The sequence below is a fragment of the Pelodiscus sinensis genome, chromosome 2, assembly GCF_049634645.1.
Source record: "Pelodiscus sinensis isolate JC-2024 chromosome 2, ASM4963464v1, whole genome shotgun sequence".
Taxonomy (NCBI): Eukaryota; Metazoa; Chordata; order Testudines; family Trionychidae; genus Pelodiscus; species Pelodiscus sinensis.
Genome location: NC_134712.1, coordinates 193,271,359 through 193,297,296, shown reverse-complemented (window position 1 = coordinate 193,297,296; position 25,938 = coordinate 193,271,359). Strand labels below are relative to the sequence as shown.

The 25,938-nt window shown below is 40.1% G+C and overlaps 1 protein-coding gene across 6 annotated transcripts in view; it reads right to left on the bottom strand.

Moving 5' to 3' along the window:
* The window catches only part of TBC1D5 (TBC1 domain family member 5), a 515,710-nt gene that overhangs the window by 23,609 nt on the left and 466,163 nt on the right, over positions 1 to 25,938 (bottom strand). For all 6 annotated transcript variants that reach the window (XM_075922103.1, XM_075922104.1, XM_075922102.1 and 3 more), the window contains one exon: positions 19,172 to 19,271. In XM_075922103.1, the coding sequence (XP_075778218.1) occupies positions 19,172 to 19,271 (100 nt within the window). The remainder of the gene's footprint in view (positions 1 to 19,171; positions 19,272 to 25,938) is intronic.

Here is a 25,938-nt window from a genome sequence, read left to right as displayed (position 1 = left end):
TCTACTTTGGAGGATTACAGTCTCAGATTGAATGACATACCTTTTAGAATTTAGCTATGCATTCTATGGATTAATATATTCCTTTAATATACTGAACTAACAGATGAAGGGGGCCCATTTTGTGCAGCAAGTCTAGTCACACCATAAAAGTGCCCAGTACACTTCTCTGTGCCCAAAGTTAGCCCATTCATTAAAAGAACAGTGTATATTAGCATGAATTAGATTTCCTAGTCTAGGTTTAGACTCACTAATTAGGGGGAAGGGATAAAGCTGCTTGAATGAAGTTAAAGAAAACTTTGTTTTCACTGAAGAGGTGTATTGTAGGCGGATAGAACAACAGATTATATTGGAAGGACTATTAGAACATCATCATGTCTTGGCACTGTATGCAGGAAACTTATATGGTGTCAACAGATTTATCAAATCTAAACAGTATATTGAAAAGCCCAGGGAACAAAATGGAGGGAAACAAAGGAAAAGAACATTCTTCTAATACAGTTTATAATTAGTGGGAAGACAATTATACATTGCAACTTGAATCTATTTAATTTTAAGTTAGAGTCCTGGCACACATTCAGCACTAACTGTCAATAATACTTCTTAAAGATTTCCATATAAATTGTGCAGATGCGTTGGAGTATGTGCGGTGTTATTTTGCCATCTTACATCAATGTTTAATGTAAATTACAATCTTTTTCATCAGGCACAACATTTTGTATCCAGAAAACTGAAACACTGGTTATAGAACCCAGCCTTTCATTTCTAGACCTCAATTAAAACTTTTCAGCAGAGAAAAGGTTGAAATTGCTCTTCTTACTAATCCCCAAATGTACCACACATCTACCTAGATAACTCCTCATGATGTGACAGGACTCTTACAAGTATTATAATGTCTTCAGATGGCAGATGTAATGATATTGAAGTTTTGGGAAGAACCTGTAAGTGCTAAAATAAACAGAAAACGATGGAGTCCTATCATAATTGAAGAAAACCCAGGTTTGCTTTTTTCTTTTTTAGGCTGGTGATGTGATGATATGGGAAAAACTGAGGGGAAATATATCTGCAATCATAAGCAGCAAAATACAAACTAAATATAATTGAAAACACAAGGATAAATTAAAAACAATTAGAACATTTGGATTAGTAAATCATCCCATAGTCTTTCCACCTTCCTCCTCAACTTGGGTTTTTCATTTGGAAGCTCTTGCTACTGCAAACTCTCTCCTTAAACTGATAGGATGGAAAAAACTCCAGTATTTTGAGTAAGGCTCCAAAGTTACACTGGGCTTAAAATTGGACACATTAATTTTATTTCACTATGACTCTTCCTATTAGCATTTTAAGATGTCCTGTTAGCACAGGAAGAAAACATCACTCAATAGCGCAGCCATGCCGCTAAGGCATCCAAGACAAATGAGACCATGTGTACTGTAGATTTATTTTCTGCCTCTGGTTCCAATATTAAAGTGCTCAGAAGAATTACAAACTGTCCAATGTTTAAATCATGTGTGCACTGTGGATTTTAATCTTCAAATTAATTGCAGGGTTGTTTTGTGATTACAATACAGCTTTTCCAGCTTCAGTAGTAGAGAGTTTTCCTGTTAAGCTCATAAATGTAAAATGATACTGTGCTTCATATGATATTTAAGCTACTGAGGATCCAATCATAGTCTTTACTCAGGTAAAATACCCATGGAAATAAAAATTAAGTGATTTAATTATTTCACTTCAGTTTACTTTAATTTTGGCTTGTTTGACCAGCAAAGATAGCAAGTGTCAAGCTATGAGCAAAAGTCAGCCCATTACAGAACATGGCTACGTGTATGTTCATTGAAGTTGGCAAGAAGAGGATTGCAAAACCACAAAAACTCTTAGAAAGTGCTAGGCACAGGTTGTTTGCCTAAACAATTCCAGAAGTATCATGCCAGAACTCCCTGATACCAAGTTGTGATACAAGATGATACAGGGATGCACTGACCCCTCCCAAACATAACGTCATGAAGACAAGGTGCTGGTTAGAGATGCTTTCATCAAAACAACACATACAAGGTAGAGAGTTACAATATGCAACATGTTTATATTAGTGTATAAAAGAGGACTGTTAGAGGGGGCATCTTTATATTGCTGAGATGAGAGCGCAGACTAGAGTTGCCAGATGGTTTCAGAAAAAATACCAAACAACAAAAAACATGCCTGGAAAAAGTTTGTTGAGCAAAAAAAAGAAAAGAAAAGAAAAGAAAAGAAAAGAAAAGAAAAGAAAAGAAAAGAAAAGAAAAGAAAAGAAAAAAAGGACCCCGAGAGCTGCTAAACAAAAAACCAAACAAACACCATGGCCTCTTTAAAAATCGCATGGTGAGGCTTTTTGGCCCTAACAGGCTGCCAGCAGCCACCCACCATCTTGCCTCCCTGCGCCTGACTAGACCGCTCCCCAGAAAGCGCTACGGTTGCCAGGCTGCCTCTGTATTGAGCCGGACAGTCCAGGATTTTCGCCTCTTGGCCGGGAAAATATCAGAAAGTACCGGACATTTTAGGTGTCTGGTATTTTCTGAATTTTTTTTTTTTTACCGGACAGGAGGTGAAAATAATGGACGGTCTGGTTCAATACTGGTCACCTGGCAACCCTAGCTCAGAATCCTACTGCTCACTGAGCCGAATCCACTGCGATAAGCATATATGTGTTAGTGTATCTGTCACACCTATAAGACAGTAGGTCTGTGCTTCATAAACTATAAACCTGGCCAAGCACCTTTACCACTGGACTGAGTGAGAAGTCAGAGAGATCACACACACAGCCAACAGCTGCCAACAGTGTGATGATCTGATGTGATGTGATGCACCTATTTAACTAGAGAAAGATTAACTCTCTGGTTGTTCATTTGACGGAAGTGAGCCCATTTTCAACAATCTAAGATGCTAAATCTATATTTCCACTAGTCACTGCAGAACCTTAGCACAAATCCTCCAAACTTCAACCCTCCAACAACTAAATATGCAACACAGGCCTTTTTCAATGAGACTTTTACCGGGGAGCAAAAAATTTGCTCTTAATATCCATCTCTCACAAAAAAATGTCCAGATGCATAATATTTGAACATCAGGCAAGTTCTGCAGTTTGAGAGAAACATATAAATATTAAAGCTAGCTGGAGTGCTATAATTAGTATGCTTAATTTTTGCATAAGCCTTAACTTGAGTAATTAGCTTGACAGCAAAGTAGTAACTAATAACTGCAACTACACTTAATTATAGTTTGTGACTTCATAGATATAACTGAGAGCGACTATGTTAAGGAGTCATATAAATTTTTATTGACCTGATTTTGGGGTGATGATGCTACTCACTGATGGCAAAGTCATCTCATATCCCTGCTATTAAAACAGATTTGCCATGCCATTTTCTATTCTACATATACCACATATTCAAAATGTATTCAAAATGTATTTGTATTAGGTTTATCTAGTGGCTTTTTTTATTGTACTGTGTTACCCAATAAATCCTTCTGCTTGTAAAACCAGGCTCAGTTTTTACTGTGAGTTCAACTATACATCTAAAAGGACCTAAATTAACTTTTCTATACATCTACTTTTTAAGGCCCGGCATCTGTAGTCTACAGGATCAGAAAAAATACTTTTTTGTTTCAGTAGGAAGTAAAAAATGCAGCTCTCTCATGGAATAGGTTGCATTTTCCAGTTATTGTAGATGGAAGTATTGGTGCAAAAAATGAATATTATTTATTTTTCACTTCAATCCAGCTTAATTTTTGTTTATTCCTGGTATATGACTATATTAACAGAAGAGAAGAAATTCCACAACTGGGGAGAAAGAATGTGTTTTACTGCATTTTACTCTTTGTAGTATTTTAGTCCATTTTGTGCATCATCAGCAAAATTATTTACTAAAGTTTTTATCTTTCTCACTTAGAACACCCTTTTTAAGGCCTAAGTCTACACCACATGTCCTTGTCCTGTCAATCTAACTAGGGATGTAATAGTGTGGTTGATTAACCGATTAGAAAAAGCTTATAGGTTAATACTATAGACTACACACATTTTCCCCTCTCCCCCGCCAGTAAATTTTCTAGCAGGCTGGCCAGCAGCCCTGCTCAATGCCGGCTTTCGCTGGGTCCGAGACCTACCCCCGCTGTGGCTTTGCATTTAAAGTATGTCAGGAGCCGGGCAGGCAGGCAGCCTGGCTAGGTCCGACTTTCACTGGGTCCAGAATCTAAGATCCCTCTCTAGACGGGGCAGCTGCTACCACCCTGCACTGCTGCCTCTATATTGGAGGCAGCACTGTGGGGCAATAGGCAGCCAGTCTGCGAGGGGAGCTGGTTTTTAAACTGGCTCCCCTTGCGGACCAGCTCCTGCCTGGCACCGCATTGCTGCCTCTGATACAGAAGCAGCAGCGCAAAGTGACAGGGGGCTCCCCAGCTATAGGGCCAGAGTGCACTGGCTGCCAGCCTCACCCCTAGGCTCTACAGAATAGTTAAAGAATTCATGAGGTTAATCGACATTCAGTTAACTGATATTTAACATCCCTAAATCTAACCCATCCAATTTCACCTTACTGCAGTATCTTCCATGCGGTAAGGTTGGCAGAGGTTACTCTCCTGTAGACTGTGGCTACCCTTCTTGACCTGGTGGAGTATTGGAGTTGACAGGGCAGTGCTCAGAGGTCGATTTATTGTGTCTAAGCAGGCAAGATAAATCGACCACCAGTAGATGGATTGCTGTAGCATTGATCCACTGTCTAAGTTAAGATACAGTTTTATAGGGCTTAGTCAAATTGATGCCAATGGCTGCGTGGACGTTACTTTCAGTTTAACTCAGGCTAGCTTATTTTGAAAATTCAGAAGGGCACTCCTACGTCTTCCAGCCCAGAGACGGAAGTATTGATAAGTTCACAGGGGTTCTCAAACTACATTGCACTGCAACCCCTTCATAACAAAAATTGTTGTGACACCCCAGAAGGGGGGACTGAAGCTCATGGGCTTCTGTCCCAGGCCAGGGACCTGCAACCTGAATCCCAGGGCTGAAGCCCTCAGGCTTCAGATTCAGCCACAGGTGATTGGGCTTGGGCTTTATGCCCAGGCCCCATGCCCGGGCCCCAGCAATTCCAGACCACATCTGGCGATCCCATTAAAAAGGAGTCCTGACCCACAGTTTGAGAACTGCTGTGATAAGGCATGTAACGGAACCCAGCCTGACTTTCAGAACCCAGATTTAGACTGTGAGGCTGGCAGTCAGCAAAACCATCTAAGATTACAAACAAAGCGCATTACTGAGAAGGCATAAGCATGGAATGTCACAGAATGGAACCACACTTGAAAGCTCTGCTTAAATACAAAATGAACATTAATACACCGCACATGTTATTAATGTGCAACTCCTTTCAAGTTGGACTAACCTCAAAGTTATAATTTGCCATCATTAGATAGATATTTCATTTTTTTCTGCTTACAATTTTGGATTATAGCATGGAACAAGCTGTTTCTAAATAGATCTGAGCGTGTAGAAAATCACTTATCTGACAGTCCAGCTATATAGAAACCTTTTGTTTCATGAATTTAATTTAAAAATTGGAAAAAACTTTATTTGATACGAAGGGCTTTTTGTACGGTCTTTTAAAACTTTTTTGTTCTTTTGTAAAAAACAAAGCTCTCTCTGAATTACAAGGTAGAGTGGTGAGGTGGACTTTTTCCCCTCCAGCATCTTAAAAAACACTGAATTTATAAAGTATGGATTATGCTATTTATGCTGCAAGTAAAAGGGGATTAATTTTATTTCAGTCACACCCTACAGATGACATAATATTTCATTTCAACCTTGGCTTACAGAGTCAGCTATAATTTCCATTTCATACTCTTCAGTCTTATCACACTATAATTAATTACAAATTCAGTACTACATTGCACATGCTTTACAAATATTGTATACAGATCAACAGACAATATGACAGCATACAAATAATACAACCATGAAACCAACTTTACTTTTTCCCATCTAACTACGAATGGATTTTTTGGGAGAAATGCATCCTTTTAATAATCTTATTGACGTGTGGAAACAGATGGAAGTGGCCTCTAGTTCTAGTTTTCATTTTTTAAAATAAGCAAGCTTGTCCAATTAGGCTTCAAAAGCCCTGTTTCACAGCATAGCTGAAATTGTGCTAGTGCCAATACAGATTTTTTTTTGTTTCGATTACTTACTGTATTTTAATTCTTCCTTCCAAGTCCATTATGCTCAGAATACTCACAAGTGAAAGATTTGCTTTGAGAACAACTGTGTGGAAGCAGAGTTTCTATATAACTCAAATATTTTCCACAGAGAAGATGAATAATATAACATGAAATTTAGTAAATCGAGCTCTCTGGTGGTAGTGGCACAAGCACATGCTTTGATCTTGTCAAAGTGGTTTCTTGGAGCAGTAAGTAATCCACTTACGCAAAAACCAGACCTCTTATTTTTGAAAGTACAACAGGATTGCTGCACATTCTGTTGACACATATAGCACTATATAGTGGTGGAACAGTAATCAAAGCTTTAAATTGGCCCACTAACAGAGGAAGAAAAACTTCCAGTAGACACCATTAGAAACTTTTATCTGACAAGATAAGTGAAATCTTGAACCTCTGGGATGGACATTAACCCTTGCAACTTTTGTGAGAGATGCACTGTAGGGTAAAAACCCCTTTTGTTCCAATGGCATGGGCCTGGACAACCTTTTTTGTATGAAAAAACTGAATTTCCTATAATCTTTCTTCCCAGTATAACTTAAGTTATATTATTGAGTTGAGTGGAATAGCGTGGTGGGATTTCTCAAAACCAAAATGCGCAGACTGGCTCAACAGACCAGATTGATATGGACCAAACTGTTCCTCAAGACAAATACCAGGTGACTTGCTAATCATTCTGGAGATGTTCAGGTTTTCAGTATTTGGAGGTCTGAAACTTAAGACTCAAAGGCCTTTGTGAGAGGAAATTCCTTGCTTTGAGTCTGAGAATTCTAAACTACCTTATGCAGACTGATCTCTTGAAGGTTTTTATTGTTTTTCTAGTAAGATGAAGTTGAGAGCTGGATGGCTGTCATGCTCCTGCAGCAGATATGGGACTGGCTACAAGTGCTTGCTTATACACACCAGATGTGTCCATCATAAGATCTTTTAAAGCTCTGCTAGGTATTTTACCACTTAGTGGCAGAACAGTATACAGGTTGCACCTCTAAAATCTGGAATTCTCTGGTCTGGCAAGACAACAGATGTTCGAGGATAAGAGAGTCCTTGGTGCTGCAGGGGGATGGGGACCCGAGAGCCATTGTACAGCTCAGTTGAGCTGTGAGGAGGAAGCCGGGAGCCAGTGCACGGCTCCGCTGGGCTGTGAGGGAAGGGGGTGGGGGCCAGTGTGTGGCTCATCTGGGCTGGGAGGGAGGGGGTTGGGAGTTGGCGTGCAGCTTAGCTGGGCAGCAGAGGGAGTGCCAGGAGCCAGTGTGTGGATCAGCTGAACTAGAGAGGGGATGGGAGCTGGTGCATGGGTCAGTTGGGCTGCTGGGGGAGCCAGGAAACCTAGTGGAGGGGGCAACAGTGGGGGGGCCTGAAATGACCTCCCTGGTCCAGAAAAATCCCTCATCCAGGACCAGTCAGGTCCCAAGGGTGCCAAACCAGAGAGGTCTAACCTGTAACACACTTTAGCATTCCATTACAATGGCAGTCCCTAAGGAATGAAAAATAAACCTTATCTGTGTCGCATTAGCCTCTCATAATTTTCTCTAAACAAGTTTACATTATGACTGAGCAGCTGTGAAAACTTCTGTCATACCTCCTGCTAAAGCTAGACCTCTTTACTCCTGTCCTGTATTTCAGAGACAGAAAGTGAATGATATATTCCAGAGTTGCACCTGTGTGTTATTATTTAACATTTGAGAGCCCACAAGCATGGCAGGACCCTACTGTGCTAGATACTGTACATACATATAATAAATTACATTCCTGCTCCACAGAATTTAGACTGTCTCCAGATTTAAAGCTGTGCTGCAGAAGAAGCTGGACTTTGTCCCTGAATCAAAAGATGAACTTCTCTGATGTAGCACATCAACAGAATCCAAACTCTGATGATGCACCGACTTTGTAGAGGGTTTTAAATGCCAGCATTAGAACCTGTGTCACTGAATCTGTGCCAAAGCTCTTAAAGTCCAGCTGTGATACTTGGCTCTGAAACACTTGCAGCTTTGCTCTTTCAGGCCTTCCAAACTGACTGGATATTAAACTAACACATCAAACTCACTTTCATGACAAACTTAATGGGTATCCAGGGAGCAATTACTGTGGGATCTGAGAAACCACAGTGATGTGTGGTGCAGATCCCACAGACCAGGTTAGTCTTAATCTGCTCTGAGACATTAGACAGAGGTCATATTTGTCCTTAAGGAACATTGTATGACCACACCATGGACATTTTTTGAACCTGCTAGGGTGACACTTCTACATTATAGTCCAAGAGAAAAGGAGAAATAAGTGAATAAAGGATATAGCATATTAAATGTTAAACTGTATGAAATATTTAACAAGTAAATTAAAGTTCTTTGAACAACTGCATCCTGAGATGTCCATAGTGCAATAAGTATACCATTCATCATAAAAATGTTGAAAAACATTTTATAATTTAGAAATAATATTATCATAGTATTAAGGACACTATGATCAGAATATTATTTCCCAAAGAAAACCAATAGATGTAAAGAGAAACATCAAGGGAAACGTAGCTGTGATAATGCTAGCTATAAAAATAATGGCAAGTAAAATCCTTTCACCAGGGGTTGCATTAACAATTTTTTTTTCATTTATATTATGAATAAAGCTTCATAAAACCTTATGAGTATCTCCACTTGACAGAGACACAGCGAGTTAGATGACTGAGGGATGATAGGAGTTACTATAGAGAACTTTCTGGGTGTCTGGCTGATGAGTCTTGCCCACATGCTCAGGGTTTAGCTGATCACCATATTTGGGGTCGGGAAGGAATTTTCCTCCCGGGTAGATTGGCAGAGGCCCTGGAGGTTTTTCGCCTTCCTCTGTAGCATGGGGTACAGATCACAGCTAGAGGATTCTCTGCATCTTGGGGTCTTCACAGTATTTGAAGGCTTCAATATCTGAGATATAGGTGAGAAGATTATTCTAGGAGGGGTGGGTGAGATTTTGTGGCCTGCACTGTGCAGGGGGTCAGACTAGATGATTATAATGGTCCCTTCTGACCTTAAAGTCTATAAGTCTATGAGACTTTTTTCAAGGCCACAAAGAATGTTTGTGGTAGAGACGGGAAGAGACTCAAGAACTCCTTTTCTATTGGGCATTCCTAACCACTAATAAAAATCTCAAATTGACATCTGGAGGCATTAAAGAGTCACTAGACTTTCTCAGCAGCTGTGCCATATGCCACCCTTTAGTTAGGAAGTTAATGGTCATTCTAATGCATTGTCTTATGTGCATGGATTATGTGCATGTGTATTACACTGGAGAAAGGAAATCCAAGATTAAAAACTCTTATACATCTATCTTATTGAACCATCTTAGGGATCACAAACCTATTTCAATTCATTTTTTATCACACACAAAAAAACTTTTAACTCCTCCACATGCTACTAAGTTCTAACATTCATGGAACATCATTCATTTCCATGCTGCCATGTCAAACATATAATTATTTCGTCATTCTGTGGTGCAGCAAGAGAAGTAGATGAGCTCTTAATGAGAAAGCTTTTGTATATATACACAAACAAAAATTGCCATTTTAACCATCTGTTTCTTCTTCATTTCTCATGGAGTGAATTTATTATGTTGGCAATCTCTTATTCAATCCCATGGCAATAAATTGGCATGTTTTACGTAAAAAAAATATGGAGTTATTTTGTGGTTGTATGAAAAATTGTGCAAAAGATTTTTTAAAAACAAAATTATGTTCTTACAAAGGGCTATTATGTAAAAGAAAAAGAATACTCTGTACAATTGTGGATTTTCTTAAAAAGATAATTATAAGAAGTTCAAATACTTAAAGTAGAATATAGGATTCAAGAATGGTTTTGAGCATTTTTGGACTGAAAAAATATGTAATCTGTATAATGAACTATTACAGTCATGGGTGGTAATAAACATATCCCAATAGCAGAAGGAGAGTTTAAAAAAATACTCAAAAGGTCATAAATCAGTTTACTAATAAACTTAAAGGAAAAATATTTATTAAAACAGCTATTTATTTTTGATACTCAGTACATCTATTCTACAGATAATTTAGTGATAAACAGCCACAGCATATAGTTGTTACAAATGACTGACAAATGTAATATAGTTACAGGTTGAACCTCTCTAATCTGGCACACACAGATCTGGCAACATCCCGTGGTCTGGTATGAGTTTAGTTAGCTGGACATCCACTTATCATGAGTGCGGCAAAGTTTCCCCACAGTCCCATAAAGTTTGTTTACAGCCACCTGTCCTGGTTCTCAGTGTTCTGTGTTATTTAGCTCTAATTTACCACTAAATGTCTTCTCAGAGCCTAGTAAGCAGCAGAAATGTTGGTAATGCTGCTAGACAATACTGACCTCCCATGGCCCACAAATTCTCTGTTTCGGCACTGGTCAGGTCCCAAAGATGCCGGACTAGAGAAATTCAATCTGTACTAGAGAAAAATACATAGTTCTATGATGAAATGTATAATACTGTAAATTCAAGTCCATTCAAACAGCATTGCTTGTTTTCATGAATGTCTCCCAGCTCACACAAAAGTAACTCAGCTTATCATAATAGGACAAGAAGCAAGAGGCTTAAACTTGGACGTTGGGAAAAACTTCCTAACTCTCAGGGAAATAAAGTACTGGAATAAATTGCCTAGGGAAGTTGTGGAATCTCCATCACTGGAAATATTTAAGAGCAGGGTAGATAAATATCTGTCAGGGATGATCTAGATCAGGGGAGTGCAAGGTGCAATAATTTTCACAAAATTCACATGAATTTTGGTTTGTGGTCACGGGTTGGCTACATGCCCTCCCAGAAGGGATGGGGCCTTAGGTTGAAGGGGTGGAGGCTAGAAAGAGATAGGAAGAGAGAGAAAGAGAGCATATGAGCATGAGAGAGACACACACTTTGTGTGAGACAGACTTTGTGACACAGATTGCATGTGTGTAGCAGCATGTGTGACAGTGACACTGTGTGTGTGGCTGAATAAGTTTCTAAGAGAAGCCATGTGCTGTCTTTAAGACAGAGAAAGCTGTCCTGTTCTGTTGTGTTTCCCCTTTCCTGTTCTGCAGAGATGGGTGTGTGTGAGAGTGAGAGAACACACAAGCACTGAAATCTCAGAAACAGCCTCTTAAGACAGTCACTCCAAGAATCATAGAACTGGAAGAGACCTCAGAAGGTCATCAAGTCCAGCCCCCCGCCCTAGGCAGGACCAATTCCAACTAAATCAACCCGGACAGGGCTTTGTCAAGCCGAGACTTAAACACCTCTAGGGATGGAGACTCCACTACTTCCCTAGGGTAACCCATTCCAGTGCTTCACCACCCTACTAGTGAAATAGTTTTTCCTAATATCCAACCTGGATCTCTCCCACCACAACTTGAGACCATTGCTCCTTGTTCTACCATGTCACTACTGAGAAAAGCCTCTCTCCATCCTCTTTAGAACCTCCCTTCAGGAAGTTGAAGGCTGCTATCAAATCCCCCCTCACTCTTTGCTTCTGCAGACTAAACAGACCCAAGTCCCTCAGCCTCTCCTCATAAGTCATATGCTCCAGCCCCCTAATCATTTTGGGTGCCCTCTGCTGGACCCTCTCCAATGCGTCCACATCCTTTTTGCAGTGGGGGGCCCAGAACTGGATACAATACTCCGGATGTGGCCTCACCAAAGCCGAATAAAGGGGAATGATGACATCTCTGGATCTGCTGGCAATGCTCCTCTTAATGCAACCTAATATGCCATTAGCCTTCTTGGCTACAAGGGCACACTGTTGACTCATATCCAGCTTCTCATCCACTGTAACCCCCAGGTCCTTTTCTGCAGAACTACTACTTAACCGGTTGGTCCCCAGCTTGTAACTATGCTTGGGATTCTTCCGTCCCAAGTGCAGGACTCTACACTTGTCCTTGTTGAACCTCATCAGATTTCTTGTGGCCCAATCCTCCAATTTGTCTAAGTCATTCTGGACCCTATCTCTGCCCTTAAGCGTATCTACCTCTCCCCCCAGCTTAGTGTCATCCGCAAACTTGCTGAGGGTGCAATCCATCCCCTCATCCAGATCATTAATAAAGATATTGAACAAAACAGGTCCTAGAATTGAACATTGGGGCACTCCACTAGAAACGGACCGCCATCCTGACATCGAGCCATTGATCACTACCCGCTGGGCCCAGCCTTCTAGCCATCTTTCTATCCATCTTACTGTCCATTCATCCAATCCACATTCCCTTAACTTCCTGGCAAGAATATTGAGGGAGACCGTATCAAAAGCCTTGCTAAAGTCAAGCTATATCACATCCACTGACTTCCCCCTGTCCACCGAGCCAGTTACCTCATCATAGAAGCTAATCAGATTGGTCAGGCACGACTTGCCCTTTGTGAATCCATGCTGACTATTCCTAATCACTTTCCTCTCTTCCAAGTGCCTCAAAATGGATTCCTTAAGGATCCCTTCCATGATTTTTCCAGGAACCGAGGTAAGACTGACCAGCCTATAGTTCCCTGGATCATCCTTATTCCCTTTTTTGAAGATGGGCACTACATTTGCCTTTTTTCAATCATCCGGGATTTCTCCCGATCTCCACGACTTTTCAAAGATAATAGCCAAAGGCTCCTCAATGACATTTGCCAATTCCCTCAGTACCCTCGGATGCACTAAGTCCGGACCCATGGATTTATGTACGTTTAGCTTTTCTAAATAGCTCCTAACCTGTTCTTTACCCACCATGGGCTGTCCATCTTCATCCCATATTGTGTCACTTAGCGCAGAAGTCCAGGAGTCGACCTTGTCCGTGAATACAGAGGCAAAGAAAGCATTGAGTACTTCAGCTTCCCCACATCATCTGTCACTAGGTTCCGTCCTTCATCCATTAGGGGCCGCACACCCTCTCTGATCACCTTCTTCTTGCTAACATGCCTGTAGAAACCTTTCTTGTTATCCTTCACATCCTTAGCCAGTTGCAATTCCATTTGCGCTTTTGCCTTCCTGATAACCCCCCGGCATTCGAGCTATACCTTTAAACTCCTCCCTGGTCATTTGTCCAAGTTTCCACTTTTTGTAAGCTTCCTTTTTGTGCTTAAATTCACCAAGAATTTCCCCTGTAAGCCAATCCGGTCTCCTACCATGTTTGCCTCTCTTGCTACGCGTCGGGATGGTTTCTTTCTGTGCCTTCAATAAGGCTTCTTTAAAATACTGCCAGCTGTCCTGGACTCCTTTCCCCTTCATGTTAAGATCCCAGGGGATTCTGCCCATCAGATCTCTGAGGGAGTCAAAATCTGCTTTTTTGAAGTCCAAGGTGTGTATTTTACTACTCTCTTTTCTTCCTTTGGTCAGGATCCTGAAATCTACCATCTCATGATCACTGCTTCCCAGGTTGTCACTCACCTCCACTTCCCCTATTAGTTCCTCCCTGTTTGTGAGCAGAAGGTCAAGCTGCGCATGGCCCCTGGTCGGATCCTTCAGCACTTGTGTCAAGAAGTTATCCCCAACATTCTCCAAAAACTTCCTGGATTGCCCGTGTACTGCCGTATTGGTTTCCCAACAGATGTCAGGGTGATTAAAGTCCCCCATGAGAACCAGGGCCTGCGATCTGGAAGCTTTGCTCAGTTGTCCCAAGAAAGCCTCATCTACCTCATCCACCTGATTCGGTGGCCTGTAGCAGACACCAACCACAACATCACTGCTGTTGTTTGCTCCTTTAAACTTAACCCATAGACTTTCAACATGTTTTTCTCCCTCTTTATACTGGAGTTCAGAGCAATGGTAGTGCTCTCTTACATATAGTGCAACTCCTCCTCCTTTTCTCCCCTGCCTGTTGTTCCTGAACAGTCTATCCCCTTCCATGACAGCACTCCAGTCATGCGAGTCATCCCACCAAGTCTCTGTTATCCCAATTAAATCATATTTCTTGGTCTGGGCAAGGGCCTCCAGTTCTTCCTCTTTGTTGCCCAGGCTTCTCGCATTAGTGTACAAACACTTCAGGTAACCAGTTGATTGTCCTATCTTCTCCATTCGAAACATGGGTCCTCCTTTCTTGCCCCTTCCTCTCTGCATTTCTTCCCGGTATCCGACTTTCCCACTCCCCTCAGGGTTTTGGTCACCGTCCCCTGACGAACCTGGTTTAAAGCCCTCCTCACTAGGTTTGCAAGCCTGCCCGCGAAGATGCTCCTTCCTCTCTTCGTTAGGTGGATCCCATCTCTTCCTAACAATCCTTGTGCTCGGAACAGAGTCCCATGGTCTAAGAAACCAAAGCCCTGTCTGCGACACCATCTGCGCAACCACGTATTTACATCCTCAATTCGACGATCCCTGCCCAGTCCTTTCCCTTCAACAGGGAGGACGGACGAGAATACCACTTGCGCTCCAAATTCTTGGATCCTTCTTCCCAGCGCTACATAATCCGCAGTAACACGCTCAAGGTCATTCTTGGCCGTATCATTCGTTCCTACGTGGAGAAGCAGGAAGGGGTAGCGATCTGAAGGTTTGATCAGCTTGGTAAGCCTCTCAGTGACATCCTGAATGCGAGCTCCTGGTAAGCAGCACACCACTTGAGATTCCAGGTTGGGATGGCTCAGTCACCATCCATGTTTCAGTTTCATGGAGCAGTTCCTTCTACCTCCCCCCGTGTGTTTTCCTCTCCTGAACCCTGCGCTGCAGAGATGAGGTACTCCCTTCTGCCTTCCATTCCACACCTGTCTGCACAGCTAGCAGGAGAATCCTGGGAGCAGCTTGGATGCAGGACAGAGCAAGAGGGGAGGGGGAGGCAGCTGAAGACACGCTGCCGGCTATCTGTAAGTATGCATGCTCTGCTAACCAGCTAGGCAGGCTGGAGAAAAATGCTTGGAGGGTGGGATCCTTTGCTCGTTCCTGATCTAGATGGTATTCAGTCCTGCTGTGAATTCAGGGGACTGGATTTGATGATCTCGAGATCCCTTCCAGTTCTAGGGTTTTATGATTCTATGTTGGCTGGAGAGAGGACAAGTCAATGCTACCCAATCATGCACTGACAATGACTGCTGAAGCTCTTAATGTGAGTATCCATGTCAAGAATTGTGCTCTCACTGTGACAAATCAAGCTGTGTTCTTTAATAACTTATTAGCAGGGCTTGACAAATCACTGAATCTACTCACCTGTGGCGAGTAGATTTCAGCCGGTCTCCCCGTTCACCAGCGGTGCGCGCATGCGCAATGCGGGTCTTGCGCATGCACAGTGAGGGGCTTGGGAGTAGGTTTTGCTGCTGTTTGTCAAGCCCTGCTTATTGGTATACCTTGACCTGCTCCTGGCATTGTGTTTCCTACATGAATATTTTGATGAACTGCTTCCCAATGTAAAACAAAACAAAACCAAACCTTCAGAAACAATGAATAGTCCCTGCAGCACCTTAGAGACTAACAAAATAAAAATGTTGATGGTATCATGAGCTTTCGGAGGCACAACTCTTCAGATGAATGGAGTTAAGGAGTCCAGGTTGCAAATAAGTAGCAGAGAAAGAGAGGGGATGGGGAGGGAAAGAGAAGGGAAAAAATTGGAAAAAAATATGATCAGTTAGAGTGTCCATACTAAATGAAGTTGATCGAGAGGGTTCTTAAGTACTCTTAAGTACCTGGTGCTTGTTTTTTTATGTCATTAGGATATAGAATGTAGCCAGTCATCCAGTTACCCGCTAAATTTCACATCCTAATGACATAAAAAGCCAAGCACTGGGTACTTAAGAATACTTAGAATCTACTCTATCAGCTTCATTTAGCTTGGACACTCTAATTCAGGGGTGGGCAATAATTTTTGACTGAGGGGTACTTCATACATTTTTGAAGTGGTCCAGGACCACCCCTGATTGGTCTGTGAGTGGGGGAGCATGTGAAGTCTTTGCCCCTGCACCCCCTAGAGAGAACAGCCAGCGGTTCTGAATAGTTGTCAGGTCCCTTCAGGCGCCTGTGCCCCTGGCAGTGAGAGGAAACTTTGTGCATTTCCCCCACCTCCCCCCCCAGTGTCCCCTGGTCAATCAGGGCCTGCAGGCAGGGGGAGCATGAAGTCTCTCACTCCCTGCCCTCCAGTGCAGGGCACTTAAGAGTCAACTGCCAGGGCTGACTAAGTGCTGAGTGCTCCCCTGTCCCTAGGCCCTGAATGACCTGGGGGTTGGGGAGCAGCAGGACCTCTGTGGGCCAGATCAACCTGCTTGGTGGGCCTGATCCAACCCGTGGAGGCCCTTTTGCTCACCATTGCTCTAATTTCCATTTTTTTCTCTCTCTTTCCCTCCTCATCCCCTCTCTTTCTCTGCTGTTTATTTGCAACATAGACCCCTTAACTCTATTCTTCTGAAGAAGTGGGTTGTGCCCACAGAAGCTCATGACACCATCTACATTTCTTTGCTAGTCTTTAAGTTGCTCAGGACTATTTGTTTTTTTTTTTAAGTTTTTTCTATTTTTATAGGCTAACACGGCTCCCCCTCTAAAACATTTGCTTCCCAATAGGATGCTAACTGGGACAGGCCAGGCATAACTGAGATGTCTCAAGATAGTTGTACAACAGCTTCCTCTTGAGGGTTTTTAAGGCATAAACCCAGAAATATTAAATCTGATTACACTGTTCCTATAACCACTCAGGACAGCCTATGAACTTATCTGACCAGAGGTCTTCTTAGAAAACAAAGGAGGCTGAAGGGTTTTAGAAGAACATACTTGGGAGAGCAGAAGGAGAACCAGACAAAAAGAGACAGGCACAGACACCCATAGGGGTATCTGAAGAAGATAATCCTGTCCAGCTTAACGTTATGGATGGTGAGTACTTTAAATAAGATAGACATGCATACAATTTCTTCCAAGTACCAAATAAAAATGAGGGGGGATGGGTGGTCAGTATTACAGGTTCAAGAACGGAGGTTAAAAAGGTGCCTGGACCCACTTGGATCTGCAGAATGACAAGGGTTTGGGGTATACACAGGGTCCTGGTTTAAGAGTGGAAGAATCATGAGATTCCATCCCAATAGAGATAAAGGCAAGAGACTTAACACTTGGTATGCCTAGCTGTCATAAATGACAATCTGTGCTTCCTCAGTTTCAAAGTCTCCTACTAGCATTGGTGCCAGGTTTGTTGAATCATGAACCAAAAATGACACGTGTTCTTTCCAGCTGGCTGAGCAAGGTTCCAGAAGAAATACAGTAGTACTGTAAATGTGCACCTCTAGTCTCCAAGTTCTGCCAGTGGGACCTTGGAAGAACCTGAATTGCAGGCTTTGGTAGTGGTGTGATGACTGCCTGGTTCTTAGTCGCTGTCTCCTGTGCTCAATAGTTTTGTGGGCATGATACCCTGTTGGTGGTACTAAGCTCCAGCTCATAGGAAAAAAGGTAAGCCAGGCCTTAGTGTGCACTGGAACATTTGGCTTCAAAGACAACAATACAGATTTCTTCAAGAAAACTGGAGAAACTGCTGAGCAGAGATGGAAACTGGGACCATTTTCATTGACTGGCATCAATACTAAATGATATGGCTCACACTTTCACTCGAGGACAAATCTTTCAAGACTGGGTTCTAGCTGGGCTTACTGGAATCCCATGGGATGGCTCCAGTAGCTGGCTTTTCAGGTGTTCTCCCTCAAAGTTCAGTTGGGTCCAAATGACATTTTCAGATAGACCTAAAATATCAGATTAAATTCCTGCAGCATAACTTCCTCTTACATCCAAACTTCAAGAGGCAGCTGACCATCCTTCCAACTTCTCTCTGGTTTTCAGGAAAGAACTACATCCTAAAAGAGAAACTGGGGGGGGGGGGGGGGGGAGGGGGAAGAAGCAAGAGAAAGACCCAGAAAACTATCAAGAACTGATGCTCAAAGCCATGTTACATTGAACCAAACTCCAAAGCTTTGAAGAGCTTATAAAGTACAAACTAACTGCTCCAAAATTGACTTGGAGAAAACGAGATGTTTAGAATATTGAAGCATGCCTTTAAGGCAAAATACACCAAAAAGGCCCTAATATAAATTCAGCATCTTGAGTGGTCAAAAATATGGCTCACTAGACTTAGGTTTACTGGACTGGAACTAAGCAATGTGACCAACAGAGTGTGTGTCAAGAAGCAGCCTTGCTCTCTATGACTATAGTCTGGAGCAGCAAAAAGATGGGCAGCGTTGTTTAGAAGTTACCTGGAATATTACCAGGTATCATGGACTGGAAACCATAGGCAAAGCAGAGCCAGAGATGATAACTTGAAGGTCCAAGTGAAGGTTGTCTGGCCTAACTGCAACCAAAAAGGATATAGCTGGAAGAGCTTAAGGAGAACTGCAATACTGCCAGTTTTTACACTGATGTATGGATGAATAGGGCAAGTCTTGATGCTTGGATTAATACAATTTTAGGAGAACAATGTTTCTTGCATCTATATGCACTAATCTTGGGCACCTTTGCACGTTTTATTCCTCAATTTGCCTTGGTAATATGTTAGTCCAATAACTTCCATTGTTGATTCCTCTCCTAATACACTAGGCTCCTTTGTTAATTCATGTCTTTTGCTGCTAATGTAAGACCCAGGAGTGGCAGGAGACTAGAAACCAGCCTGAAGTAAGTAGAGCGACAAAAATTTTTTATGTAATGAAAGTAATTACTACTCCATTGCAGCTGATGAAAATTTATAGATTTTCTACAAACATACTTTTAATGTACCATGGATTACTGTGTAACAGCTGACCTGTACATAGACTTGTAAATTGAGCTGAGTTTTGTGGTGTCCTTTAGAATACAAGAAATCCAAAAACAAGAAAAGGCCATCTGTCCCAATATGTCTGCTTTTCATCCTTACTTTAATCAATAGGCTTAAAAGTGACCTTATTTAAAAGGACGACAGTTAAGAAAAAATAAAAAGATATGACGGTTAGAAACTATTACTTTAGTTCCAGGTATGCAAACATGGAAAAAAGTTAAACCAAGACTACCATTAATTGTCTTGGGTACTTCACTTACCAAGATGTGTGTTCATCATTTTTGCACAGTATTTGCACATGGCCTCTAGGTCATTTAGTTGTCCTTGGAGAAATGAAATCTGAGTCTCCAATTCTTCCTCCTACAATTGAAAGGATAAGCTTTAACAAACCTAATACACAATAAAATTGATAAGCAATACCCCTAAAATGTTTAGAATATTCCACTAGTTATGAGATCATTTTTGCCTAGGACTAAGTCTTGTAAACAATAGAGTTAGGTTTCTTTATTGTAGGTGAAATGGAATAATTCTGACTTCTTTTTCTTTTGTCTGTCTTTAATGCATCAAACCACAAAATGTCAGTTTCTGTACAGTGTTTCATGAAAAGTTAATGGTTACATTTCACCGACTGAGATAATAGGGTATGTTTCTGGATAAATACAGTACGTATTTTGGCCTATGCAAACAAGAGACAAGTCATGAACCTACACAAGAGACAGGTCATGAACCTACAGAAATAATAGAAATTCACACTGTGGATAGTGCCACATATTTGAGACATCAGTACTATAACCTCCCAAGAAATTTCACCATATTCCATCAAAACACTGACCTTTCAGCTCAGCCATTCTGAATACTTAGTGTAGGCTAAAACATGCTTATTTATCATATATTTGGCATTCCTTTTATTTACCTAACCATGCTTTATTTGAAAAAAAAAAAAAAAAAAAAAAAAAAAAAAAACCAAACCCCTCTGTATTTCCATGATAGATCAACTTCAACTCCACAATTTTTTTTGTAATATCTGAGGACTTTTAAAACATTTGTACTGTAGAACAGCTACTCTGGAACTCTGCAGAGGATGGTGTGAAGGCCAAGATTAATGGGGTTCAAAAAAGAACTAGGTAAGTTCATGGAGGATAGGTCCATCGATGGCTGTTAGCTAGGATAGGCAAGGCTGGTGTACCTCACCTAGTAATTCCTGCATCAGGCATGTAAGTTCTGTTTGAGCTAGAACATTTGGTCTAGAAAGTCTTTCAGTCTTGATTTAAATATAACATATGATGGAAGATCCACTATGCCTGCAGACAAGTTGTTCCAAAGTTTAATAATTCTTCCTGTTCAAACAAGGTTTGTTTTTTATTTACAGTATAGAATATTCAAAAGAAGGTAATTTTTGAGCTCCTCTTCTTTCACATTGGGAGGCTTACAAATGTATTACAATCTTTCTTTGCAGAGGTTATTGGCCCTCAGACTGTGAATTAAATATTAACAGGAAAACATCAATGTAGAAGGATAAAACAACCTTGATTTGGCTGCATAATTAATCCTAAATTAATGATTATCAGAAAACTGAGAGCCAGGGCCAAGCAAAGAGAAGGAAACCTGGAACTCAGATTAGCTGTATCTGCCTCCACCTATTTAAAAGAAAGTATAGGTTTAAGTTAGCATTTTGCAAGAAAGACCTGTAAACAACCCTCTTTTTTTGGACTCACCTACAACTCTCTCAGGCTCATACCTTTGTTTTTTTTGTTTTTTGTTTTTTTAAATAATGCCACGTCATAAAAAATTGTTGAAAAATAAGTCAGGTTCAAAGTTTGAAATCCTTGACAGTGTTAACTGTTATAATTATATTAATAAAATTTAGTAATCAATGACCTTGCTAGCACCTACATCTTTCACTGACTACAATTAATAAATCTACTTTATTTCCTGTTGCTGCTTTTGATACTTATCTGCTGGCTTGGGGAAGGAGACTAGATTTGATAATTTTACTATAAACTCAAATACAATCAACACATTCAAACAAATCAAGCAGCATTAATAATTTAAACAAAGATGCACATATCAATGTCTTTCCTGTGGGACTGGACATGGAAATTGAACTACAGTACTGGTAATAACTAGTTCTGCATTTCCCACACCTCTCTCTTTCTTCATATTTATGAATCAAAATCAGAATAAATTGTTTTGAAAAGCATGCCTGGTGCAGCTGTGAGTACTTAAACAGTAAAATGAAACTCCAGTTTTACTAAGTATCAGTTAATTTCCTAGCTGAGATTGGTTATAATACTAAAGAATAATCAAAAACCTACAATGGCTATCTAACATTCTTGCTTTAACCTTGGAAACATGAATATTTTAATGCCTTGCAAACTTCAAAATGGAAATTGCAACTAAATATATTTTTCTTCCTTTTCAGTATTTATAACAAATCCTTATACTGATAATATGACACAAAGTTGTATCAGCTCTCTTGATTCTAGTTCACACTGCATTATATGAATTTTTCTGTCAGATTGCTGCTCTATATTCCTATAATGTTAGCTTTTGCATGCACACATTTCTGAGAACATGCCTGGTAATTCATGGATATCATTTCAATTGTTGAATAGCCAAACCATCATTGAATCTGATTTTTGTGTTACACACTATCCCAAGACCGAGAATGAACAAATAAAGCAACAGTTATCTAAAATGGTATGCAAGCAACAGGAGAATTTTCCTGACCCTAAATCAGATCACAAGGAATAGAGTAAAATCAACAAAACATACACATGGTAAGTAAGAAAAGGCACAGCAAAGAAAAGGAAAAATGAGGCTCCATACAAAGATAATTTTTTAATCGACAAAAGAGCAACCAGATACCACTGTGTGATAGGCTATAAAATCTAAAAAATGTGAAAGGAGTTTCATCAGGAATTGTAACTTGTACTATAAGTGCTAAAATGTGTTGTGCAGCTCTAGCTCTCACATGCACCCTTCTGGAATCACACATAATGACTGTGCATGATGCCACAAAGGAATTTATCTGTGAAACTACACAGTGTAAAACTAGGAAATACTTACATACATATAAATGAAAACCAAGACATGAATCTCTGTAATTCTTTTGGGTCTGAACTGCTAGCCAATCAGAATGAAGGAAGAGGGGAACAGAAGGGGAAGGGAGAGGTGAAAAGGAGTTCAAAGTTATTCAGCCATAACTGTGACGTTGATCACTTGACCACAGGAAAGAAATCTGGTAGTGTGAGAAAATTTAACTAGTTTTAAAATATTTCCTGAATAACTACTGCATTTAGACCTTTTTTTCAACGTTTTATATCACTAAACGAAATTACCACATTTTTCCAAACCACTGCTGTCAGTCAAGTAATGTGAATTATGTTGTGAGAAGGAGAAACAAATCAAACAGCTAAATCAAACCATTGTGCCTGGCATGGGAGAAAAGGACAAACGAAACTTAACGATGAAAAATGTCCCGTCCCGCCCACCTCTCAGAACCCTATAACAAATTCTGGAAAATTCAGTCCCAGAAACTCTCAGCAAAAACTTTCCATACACTCATGGTTCCAAACCATTGAGAACTTAAAGATCGTCAGCAACACTTTGACTTAAATATGAAGAAGAAGAAGGTGGCTTTATAGCTGATAGATAGTACTGGTTCATATTCCACTGATAACATAAAATGGACTTAAATTTCTCACTACAAGCGGAGCATTTTTGTACTATTTCTACATATTATTTTCCAAACCATTCTCTCTTTGAGTAAGGCTAAACCCTACAGAGGGGATTCACTTCTTTGTGTTTCTCATTTTTCTTTCCTTGTGTCTGTATTCACACATTCTTTTACATTTGAAGAGTCCCCTTTCACCATGAACACCAATTCACATTTTGCTTATGACCCCTCTCATTTCTTTCCTTAATTTTGCTTCATTTTCTCTACTATTAATTTTTTTTTTTTTTTGCTCCTGCGACTCTCTATTCCCCTTCATTCTTTCTCCCCTTCTTTCACTTTTCCCACCAACAGAAGGATGCCACTGGAAAGTATATTTTAGATTTTTCCTCCTGATTGAAAGGTTCATATAAAATCAGTGATATCTACAGTCTGTATCTCAGAAAGGTTCATGAAATTCAGGAAAGCACAGAGTTGTGACCCTAATTGAATTCATTCAAATACCCTTATGCACAGATTATAAACATTTTTATGATCATGACATTGTGATCCTAATTTTTCACAGCTCATTGCTTTGTGAGCTGCATTAAGACAGAAGAATCTATGTTCAAGGCCTCTGGTATTATGAAGTATATAAGGTCCAGGATCTCAAGAAAAAAAGATTTTAGTTGATGTCACTTTCACAAAGATTTTTTTTTTTTAACAATTAAAAATAAATCAGTCTTTTCACAATACGTGTTTTGTGCTTCTGCATAAATATCTAAGTACCAAACTGTCAAGGCTTCAAAGAAATGTATACAAATGCAGAACAAATAGGGCTGACAGCCCTCTCCTTTATGTTATCATATAATCTTAACTTTTCTTGTCCGAGAAATGAAGAGCGCAACTATATTTAGTGTTTTCTGTGTTATGTTTACATGTTTAAACTGAAGGGAAAACAAAATATTTTTCAGGCACTAAAGAAAAGTAAATGCTGTGATAATTTATTGAGACAGATTAACAAAGATATGGACAGAATTATTTTAATAAATAAAGCTGAATGAATTTGTAAAAGGTTGATATGGTTTCTTGGATTTCACATTCTTTATGCTATGCAGCAGTTTACTCATTGCTCAGAACATTTACCATGGAAAAAGTCCATCTGCATTAAGGCGGAATGATTCAGAGACTTAGCAGCAATAAAAAAAATATTACATACATCAATGAAGAAACTACTTAATCTGGCTCATATAAAGTTATTTATGCCACAGTCCTTGAAAAATAATGCAAGTAGATACTTACATTAATTTAAGCAAGTGCCTTCTTAGATCTGATCAAAATGGCATGACAAAATACAGAATTCAATCCTATCAATATTGGAACATTAAAAGTATATTAAAGGAGAAAAATAAAGTTTGAAACAGGGAGCTTACAACTACAAAAATCACTAGAAGGTCTTTTTGCATGTATAGATGCTTATTCACAAAACAAACCAGAGCGTGTGTATTTAGGGTATCAGTGTCATTTTTCATCTGCCTATTATAACTTTGACTCAGTTCAGACAAATGAACATACTACGTTCTTCCACTTATTTTCTTTACACAGACTTAGCTTGGATAGAAAATAGCACCTAATGTTTCCATTCTGTCGCAATAGTCTATTTCAATTCTGCTTCTGACTTAAGCAAGCCAACATATAACAGATGAACCCATGACGAGTTTATGCTGTTTGATACCCCAGGAATCTTTATATTTCATGCCAGCAGCATGCTTGCCCACAACACATGCTGACATTTAAAACCATTACTTCCCACTGATGAATAATATAAAATGGAATTTTAAAATAAACATGGAATCATTATTATTTATACTCCCAAAGCACCTCAGAGACACAGTCATAGACCTGGACTGCACTGTGCATACCTAAAACAAAAACATCATTCATGTCCCAGAGAGCTTTTAATCCCACTGCAGCACAACAGACATCAACAGACAGACAATACAATAAGTGCAAGGACTGGTCAGTATAGTAATTAGTGGTAGGACACCAGCAGCTTAATCGTGGCCATGTTTTTTGTAGGTATCATGAAAAAGGGAAATTTAGGGAGCATAATGAGTTAGTGCTGTGGATGCTCTCAGATGACTTATCTCAAATGTGTGGGGGCAGTATGAGAGAAAGCATGAAGATGCTTGTTTGAAAATTTAACAAGTTGGTAGTGGAGCTGCCCTGGAGGCAGGAGCTGACATCTTGATAGTGAATGAATGAGATAGGTAGAATGGGTTAGGGCAATGAAGAACCATGAAAGTGAAAATAACTACCCTGTGTTTGTTCTAATTCTTTATACAAGTGACAATATTACAGGACCTAACCTCTAAGCCATAACATCAGGGGATCATACAACTGCACATCCTCTGTGATATATGCCATCAAGTGCTAGCAATGCCCCTATGCCATGTGTATTGGCCAAACCAGATAGTCTCTGCAACAAAGGATAAATGGACACAAATCAGACATCAGAAATGATAACACAAACTGGTAGGGGAACATTTTAAACTACCTGATCACTTAATTATGGATTTAAAAGCAGCCATTCTTCTAAAAAGGAATTTCACCATCCAATTAGAGAGAGAGACTGCAGAACTGGAATCTATCTACAAATTTCACTGTTGCCCTGAGCTTGAATAAAGGCATTAACTGGTTAAATACAAAGCCAATTTCCCCTGCTTTTAACATTCATATTTTCACTTCAAAAGTTATGACTGGGACACAACCAGCACACTTAATTAGCCTTGTTAACATGGCTCCTACAGGTACTACTTCTGCTGTTATATATATATCTTGGATTCCATTATTTCCACTCCAACTCTTCTGATGAAGTGGGTCTTACGCTTGAAAGCTCATCATACTATATATTCAGAATAAGCTATTCCAGAATAATTATTCCAACGTATCTTATTTTGAAATAGCACGTCTACACTGCAGGGAAACCTAAATTAATCCAAGGCAGGCTTCTCTAATATAGATGTGCTATGTCGATTTAGAGCCCCACGAGGAATAACTTAGAATGGCCCCAGTGAGGGGCTATTTTGAAATAGCAAAAGTAGAACATCTACACTGCCCCTATTCCAAAATAACTATTTTTCTTCATAGAATGAGATTTACAGAAGTCGGAATAAGCTGTCTGTTATTTTGCTAAATTAGCCCAAGTTAAACTAGTTAGCCAACCACAATAGTTTTCTGAGTAATTATACCACCGACTACCTTAGTCATTAGAAGTTAATGGGGCTACTCACTGAAAGAAGCTTCAATGATTAGCTGGATATGGGCCTTTAAGGGTATGGTGGCTAACTGTCAGCTAGGGAAAGGAAACAA